General features: G+C 35.6%; 1 protein-coding gene across 1 annotated transcript; it reads left to right on the top strand.

Annotated features, from left to right (window-relative positions):
* The first annotated feature begins 5,563 nt into the window (after positions 1–5,563).
* On the top strand, positions 5,564–8,239 carry LOC103973837 (U-box domain-containing protein 3). Its single transcript, XM_009388499.3, has 2 exons — positions 5,564–6,074; positions 7,064–8,239. The coding sequence occupies exons 1-2, from the start codon at positions 5,779–5,781 to the stop codon at positions 7,914–7,916; spliced, it is 1,149 nt and encodes a 382-aa protein (XP_009386774.2). The 5' UTR covers positions 5,564–5,778; the 3' UTR covers positions 7,917–8,239.
* The last annotated feature ends 217 nt before the right edge of the window (positions 8,240–8,456 follow it).

Genomic DNA, 8,456 nt, shown 5'->3' with positions numbered 1-8,456 from the left:
GGATGATCCATTAACACTATATGCTAATAGTGCTTGACGTCGTATCTCCACATGATCGGGACACTTAACCGATGCATGAGAGTCATTTTAGTAACCTTTCATCACTATATCAATAACCCTCCCAAACACTCACTATAAAAGAAATTGCTTAGGCAAACTCAGATAGAATAATCTAAATCTAACTTATTTAACTAAATAATTGACTTAAGTATGAGGAATATTATTAAAAATATCCCCAAATAGTTCGGATGTTCGACTCAATGAACATCACCTTGAGATAGATTTGAAAAGAGACCGGATTAAATCTGAATCACTTCTAATTCATATAACCAAAATCTAATCTACCATTAAAAGAACAAGAGTAGAGATGGGAAATAATCTTATCTTTCATTCTATATGTATACATGGATAATATTGTACATCTAAGAGAGGATAATATTCTCCACTCACATTCTTATATATATATATATATATATATATATATATATATATATATATATATATATATATATATATATATATATATATAGTCGTTGTCCTTGTATTTAGTGGTGGAACATGTTCTCTGATGAGAGGTCGAGCACATTCCACGTTGTCTGCAAGTTGCATCACTTGTGTGGTGTTTAATTCTCTTTTGTGGATTATAAATGTGAATATGTATTTTCCTTGTGGTTTTCAATGATTTATTCAAGTTTTATGACTACAATAATAAAAACAATAAATCATAATATCTCGATTTATTGAGATCAGTTACATTGATAGTTTGTCTTTATTAAATTCTATAAAAATAAGATTTATTTATATTTTCTAATAAAATTTTCTTATCTTTCTACTTCTTCTTATACTATTAGTGCTAATTATTGTCTTCTTACTGTATGTCTTTATCATATCAAACATTTTCTCTAACTTGATTCTAAAATTACGTCTAGTGGTTTATGAAAAAAATGTATATTTTTATTGTATGACTATAGAACCTAAAAATAAATAAATGAGTGGATTTACACTTTGATGGATTATAAGTCATTGGTCCATATCACATTAAACATTTTTCTCTTATTTGATTCTCTATTGTAATTACATATGATTGTATGACTATCGAATCTAAAAATAAGTAAATTTACACTTGGATGGATTTTAAATCATGGAGGTAGGTTGTAAATATTATCTCCTTAGCTTCTTGTACTTTATTCTCGATTGAAATTACATATGATTGATTGTTCATGAAGAAAATTTCTTCTTATTTTATGACTATATAACCTAAAAATAAGTAGATAAATGGATTATAAATCATTGGGGGTAGCTTGCATGTGTAAAATTGCACATGCATTGAAGAAGAGAGACGCAGTGAGGTAGCTCGCCATTTGCATGTTAGCTAAGAGTTACTATGTTTCATGTGGCTATTGCTCGGTAGAAATGTGGTGTCGAAGAGAATGACTTTAAAAAGATGGACATGCTAGAATTAGTCCGATTTAATTGACCACCATTTGTTGTGTTGTAGGAAATTTCAGTAAATTTCACCATTTTCCGCAATGTGTATTATTTTTTCATGATAAAATAAATTTATATTTTTATCTTTAAAAACGAATACACCTCTGCTTTTAAGACTCATCTGCCTAATGTTCCTTCCCTCGGTTGGGAAGGATCCTCCAATACTTTATTATTTGAGAAAAGTCTCCACTAACTCATTTTATCTGAGAATTTACTGAGGGATTTTTTTTTAAAAAAAAATATTAATTTTACTCTCCACTTTTTTCTGTAAAATTTCTTAAATCAGTTCAAATCAGGAATAGGGAAATAATCAGTATTAATGTTCGTTCCGTTTGTCATCCTTTTTCGTCTTTACAGATTGAGATTGAGAATGATGATAGAGAAAAAGAAATAAAAATAAATAAATAAAACTGAACTATTTCGGATTAATTTGATTCACTCCTTATTTATAAAATCATATAACAAACTTGAAAGGTCAAAAATATCGTCTGTTTCTTTTATCAAAATAAGAGTGTTTTAGAGAAATTCTTAATAAGGACATCATTTTTTTAAAGATAAATTATCTTTTTTTAATGTTACAAAACAAGAAAACAATGTGAAGAAAAAAAAAAAAAGAACACACACCGTTCCAAATGGAAATACGAGACACGCCTATGAATCAAGGAGTACAAGTACCGCAATAACACTACTATTGGTCAAATTTGGATTTGGCACAAGTAATCACCGTCACAATGTCATATTGCCCGGTTTGGAAACCATCACGAGCTTGTGCTTAATTTCTCCGAATGACGCCACATAAAGATGACCAATTATAGTAGGGTTGGGAGTTTAAGTCCAGTTGTGCCTAAAATTGGATGACCTCGTGTACCGTCGCGTTGACTTGGTAACCTAAAGTACATTTATGCTACGGTAGATTTATACCTTTATGGTTGAATCATCATGATAGCATCCGTGAGTCTCCAGAGATGCACACAAAGTCACCGCACGTAATTTTCCTCACGTCTCGTCTTTGGACTAATGAACCAGCCGTCACAAAGTAGAAAATTCACGTCCTAAGATGGGACCGAAAATTGAGATGTGCACTTGTCCCATCTTTCGTTCTTATGTCAAGTCAAAGTTAGAAAATGAACGATGTCTATCTTGTCGGTTCATCTAATCAATCATGTAAACCGGAATTTTTTTGTGTGCGTTTGAATCCTATAAATTCATGCATAATTAATATTATTATTATTATTTTTTAATCTTATGATACGATACATTTACTGTCTAACTGGAATTTCGAGGTTAGAATATGATGATAACATGAGCTGCTATATAAATCAGAGTAAAAATTATTATTTAAATGATTTCTGAGGAATAATTTTCTTATAAATAAGGATTTCTCTGCATTTAAAATAAACCTCTCTGAGTCTATGAGAATTTTTAGCTCATCCATCTTTTACCATTTATTTTAAAAATTATTAATTTGAGAATCATATGATCTTGTCGAGCACGCATCAACAAAAGATTTAAAAGAAACACTAATTGTCCGATCGAGAATCGAAATAATCATCGGAGTCCGATGAAATGATATCATCGAGAAATCATTTGACGAGCTCCTTTTGAAATTTCCCGACTAACTAATGCTCGCATTAGGATTCAGAATCTCATCTCCAGATTCAACTAATAATTTAGGATCTTGAGCACGATGATATTCAAATAAGTCAAGTCAATAAATAATCAATACATTAGATTGACCATTAAATTTGACACCAATAAAATTAAATTCCAACCATAGGAAACTCTAGGATGTGACATGGGGCTCCGTGAACATTAGTACATGAGCGTAATTGGTAAGTCTCATATTTGAATTAATTTAACATAATATTTATGAAAAATCAATCTTAAAAACTAGTATCAATTAATTCCAATTCGTATCAGTCATGGATTTGGAGAACCGGGATGGACACAAAGATGGTAAGCGCGTAACTAATGCCTCCCCCTCGCCGCCTCGCTTTTTATTACTCTTGTTTTGCTTCGGTCAACAAATTTCCTTTCCTTGTATTAATTAATTAACACGAGAGTTCATCGATCTCACTTTCCTGCCGACTGTATACATGTCGAGGCAATGAGCCCACGTCGACTCTACGCTGACCTGTCACTATCCGACTCACGAATCAATTAACGATTGGTAGCTGATCGGTTACAAAATCAGCTTTCATGGTTTAGATTTTTATAAATTTAAAACGGAAATCGAATCGGTCGAGATGGTTTCGATTCTCGATTTTAGTTTCAGTTTTAATTTATTGACGTCGATTCTATCAAATTTGGAACCAAAATTAACTCGATTCTAATTTTGAAGCAGAACCATCTATTTTATTTTTTTACATTTTTTTAAAAATATTTCTTTAATCTTTTATTACGCTATTGGAAGGAGGCACATTACACCAAGGTTCTGATTACAGTTTAGGAATAGACACATCAGGTTTTGATTCTGATTTAAAAACTAACGATTCTTGACTTTAGAATCCAAATCGAACCAGTTGAAGTGGTTCCAATTTCGAATCAAAATCATAAACTTTAATTTTTATTTTTGATATTTTAAAATATCTTTTCGATTAATCATTTATTAACTATTGAAATAGATAAATTAGAGATATTTGATTATTTATTTTTTTATGATCAATTTAGAATGACACAATAATCAAATTATTGATCCAATTTGATTTGTTCTATTTTTTGTTGATTTTATACTCTAATTTGGTACATTTTCATTTTAATTCTATAATCAAGTATAACACCATTTATTTTACGAGTACAAAACTATAAAATTTGTCCAACTTATTGAAACTCAGTTACCATATTTATTTATCTATTTTTGATTATTTTAGAGAATTTTCTAAATCTAATTTGATGGAAAAATGAATCAGTTCAGTTCATTTAGACGCGGAATTGAACAAATTGAGCCGCGCAGGTAAATTTAAAGGGGAAAAACAAAAACAAAAAACGAATGCTCAAAGATAAAGAGCCAATTATGGACGGCTTGTTTCATGTAAATTGCCCACATTTGTCCGTATGACATAAATGATGAGAAACCAAAATGCCTCTTCTAACGAGTTGCTTAAGGGTGAAGCAAAGTCATTAAAGAGGCAAAAAGGGCATAACCCCACGAGTCTGCCCATCGCCCTTTTCCGTCCCCTTCTTTATCCTCTTGGAAGCAAGTTGAGAACCGGCTCAATATTCTATTCCATAGGATTTGGTTTTTGGTGTCCGACCGGTGCCGCAAGGTACCACTGGTGGGCGTCGTGGTGATGGATTCGATCGACCCAATTCGTGTCAACCAATTGGATCGGTGAAACGTGCAAGTCCGACGATGCGCTGCTACGAGGGGCCAATGAGAACTCGTTGTCTTGGCTAAGATATATGATGGATACGCCCCCTTTCTACGTAGTCCGTTTGGGGTTTCCGCCCAATCGAGCAATCCTTTCCGATCTTTCTTTATCGACGGGGTGAGTTTTGTAAGAATATTAATTTAAATTTTTAATTAGAATATATTTCTTTTTTTTTATATCTCTTATTTATTATTATTTTTTAAAAGATTTCTAATGATATAATAGAATGAGCTGATCATATATAGTGAATCGATTACTATTGTGTTACGAGACGATCAAATCCTTCGTGTATAAAGCTTATCATTATGATGTTTTTAAATATGTTTTGTAAGTCCAATTCGTATCGATGGATTCAAAGCTAGATTCATATAAAAAATAAATTATAAATAGATATTTTTATTAATTTAAAAATAAAAAAATCAAATAATGACATTCTGTATATTAATTACTCTTTTTGAAGAATAATATAAATTTATTTAAAAAATATTGTAACTGAAGTTCATGCATAAATCTATTTCAAGGATTATGAGATGTGTTTGAGAAATATATAAAAATGCTTTCAAAAAAAAAATCCGAGAATTTTGAGAAATTTTACAATTAAGACGCAATTCTCGAATGAGTGTGATGATATTTTGGAGCGGGAGGACTCCACACCCGACGGGACCAACCTCGTCAACATTTAGGCAGCCGACACGAGTTGTTGAAACACCACGACTTTAACGGCACGTTTGCGCGAGCGTCGGCGCCGTTTCTTCCATCGTCATCTCTCACATTAAAAGCCGTTTTCCACCCCCTCCGCCTCCTCTGTCCCTGCCTCCTCTCACCGAGTTAGAGCCTGCCTTCTTACTACTAGCAGGGGCAGAGAGAGAGAGAGAGAGAGAGAGAGAGAGAGAGAGAGAGCGAGCGAGGACGCATAGGTATGGGGTCTTTGGAGATTCGGGTCTCCTCCAGAGAGGGTTCTAGCGACTGCGGCGGTACCGGGAGGGTGTCGGCGGCGGAGCTGCAGGGGATCATGGACCGGATCAGATCCAGGGTGGAGGAGCATAAGGTACAGGCGGCTATGGACATCCGGAGGCTCACCAAGACGTCGTCCAGGAACCGACGGCACCTCTCCCCCGCCGTCGAGCCCCTCGTGTCGATGCTTCGGTCCAGGAGCTCCGAGTCCAACGAGGCCGCCATCCTCGCTCTCCTTAATCTTGCCGTTAAAGATGAAAGGTGCGTTCTGTGGTCTTTCCTCGGGAGAAAAACCCCTTCTTTTTTTTTTTTATGTCCGATCACCATGTATGCTTCATTATCCGTAGCAGTTCTCTTGGTGATTTGTTGTTTCAGCTTCTAGGGCTCCCGATTTAGGTCACTTAAAGATGCAGGAGAAGACTTTACCTCCTCCTTGCTTTTGTCACGTTGTTTTGTCTGTATTGGTTTCACTGCTTTTGTGAGATGAGAGATTGGTAGCTCAAAGGAAGCTTTTTCTTTTAGAAAGAGCCACTTCGACAAAATTGATTGTATGGTTGCAAATTAAGATCATGGCTTTTACATGTAAAGCTCTTTCGAAGAATTAGTCAGAATTAATTCAAACAACTATCGGGAAACAAAATAAACTAATTTTACTGGGAGGAGTTTAATGTCTCGTGGTCAATTCCTTACTTTTGGCTCAGGAGAAGTCTGATTTAAGTCAGTTTTCCATTCAGTTATACGGTACAGTTTAAACTCACAGCATATTGAACTTTGCTTCTCCTAAGGAACAAGTACTTTGCAGAAACCGCAAAGTAAGTATGGTAATATCTAAGAACAATCGAAGGTTTGATCACAAAAGTAGAAGTTTAAGGTTAGCACGATGAAGATGCTGAGATGCATAGGTGTGGTTATTGAAAAGACAGAATAAAATTAATTTGTATTAGTAAATATTCAAGATTGAGGATTAATTGGAGAAATCTTTCTAAGATGATTATATTTCTAGATATTAGTGAGTCAAGATGAAGACGGTGAGATGGATTGACATGGTTATTGAGAAGATAGAATGAGATTAACTTGTACTCATAAATCATCAAAATTGAGGATAAATTGAGAGAGAGAGAGAGAGAGAGAGAGAGAGAGAGAGCTGTAGATGTTTATTCAGATTTATGAATTTTTTCATACTGTGTTTCTGATAAAAAAAAAAGAATATTAAATCCTTTGCTAAATTGCATTGTGATCTATATTTACAGGAACAAGATCAGTATAGTGGAAGCAGGGGCACTGGAACCACTAATTAGTTTCTTAGAGTCCACAAATGGTAATCTGCAAGAGTATGCTACTGCTGCACTCTTTACCCTTTCTGCGTCGTCCGTCAACAAATCCAGGATGAGTGCCTCTGGAGCCATCCCCCTTCTCGTCAAGGTCCTTACGGATGGAAGCCAACAAGCTAAGATTGATGCTACCGTGACTCTCTACAATCTCTCCACCATCGTAGACAACATCAACACTATCCTCTCATTCCATCCTATCCCTCCTCTGGTTGCCTTTCTCAAGACCTGCAATAAGTCCTCCAAAACATCTGAAAAATGCTGTGCCCTCTTGGAATCATTGGTTGCTCTCGATGAAGGGAGAACTGCTTTGACATCTGAGGAAGGTGGGGTTCTTGCTGTGGTAGAAGTTCTGGAAGAAGGGTCTCCTCAGAGTCGAGAGCATGCAGTCGGAGCCCTATTGACGATGTGCGAGAGTGACCGAAGCAGATACAGAGAGGTTATACTGAAGGAAGGTGCTATTCCGGGTCTTCTTGAGCTCACTGTTCAAGGGACATTGAAGTCTCAAGCAAAAGCTCGTAGACTTTTGGAGTTATTGAGGGACTCTCCCTATCCAAGATCTGAACTACAAGCAGACACACTGGAGAATATTGTCAGCAACATCGTGTCTCAAATGGATGGTGATGAGCAGGCAGAGAAGGCAAAGAAGATGTTGGCTGAGATGGTTCAGATCAGCATGGAGAAGAGCTTGAGGCACTTGCAGAGAAGGGCCCTCATGTGCACTCCGACTGAGCTGCCGCTTGGTAAACGCCCATCGGAAGTATCATCAAAATAAGCCTACCTTTTCTATCGGTCTATCCTTCCTTCTCTTTGTACATATAAGTAACAGGTGATGATGAAGAAGAAAGAAAACATAAGGTAATAGAATGATGCCAGTCCAGGCAACTGATGGTGTCAGGTGACTGGTGAAGCTTGCTTACGTTGATCTTGGGTACCTTTGCTTCTACGTGGTCTACTTGAAGTCAGTAGAAGAACATTAGCTTGTCTGTACAAAACACATATACTCTTTTGTTTCCTGATTTATTGTAAGTGCTACAATTCTCAAGTATCACCGTCTGCAGAATGCAGAGGCTACAAATAAAAGGTTTATCTTGTTTATATGGATCAACTGCTTTGATATTTTTCCATATATATATACGAACTTAAAGGTGGATTCCAGCTTTGCAAGGGCACAATTTGAGTCGGTGTGTCATAGATGCTCTTTCCTTTTATAGAACAGTCGATCAATGGCGTTACGAGGTGTTTCACCTGAAGAGTTCTGACACCGGAGAATCTGGGGAAGGCTAATTGGGAAGCTGCTAAGAATTTGTTCTTG

Source organism: Musa acuminata, chromosome BXJ1-8, assembly GCF_036884655.1.
Source record: "Musa acuminata AAA Group cultivar baxijiao chromosome BXJ1-8, Cavendish_Baxijiao_AAA, whole genome shotgun sequence".
In the NCBI taxonomy this organism is placed as follows: domain Eukaryota; kingdom Viridiplantae; phylum Streptophyta; class Magnoliopsida; order Zingiberales; family Musaceae; genus Musa; species Musa acuminata.
The sequence above is the reverse complement of the archived record's forward strand: the minus strand, read 5'-3'. Positions and strand labels throughout refer to the sequence as shown.

Excerpts from the sequence above, each read along its gene's own strand:
- LOC103973837 (XM_009388499.3), top strand. The coding sequence starts at position 5,779 with ATGGGGTCTTTGGAGATTCGGGTCTCCTCCAGAGAGGGTTCTAGCGAC. Across the intron at positions 6,075-7,063 it reads CTTGCCGTTAAAGATGAAAG|GAACAAGATCAGTATAGTGG; the intron begins GTGCGTTCTGTG and ends CTATATTTACAG.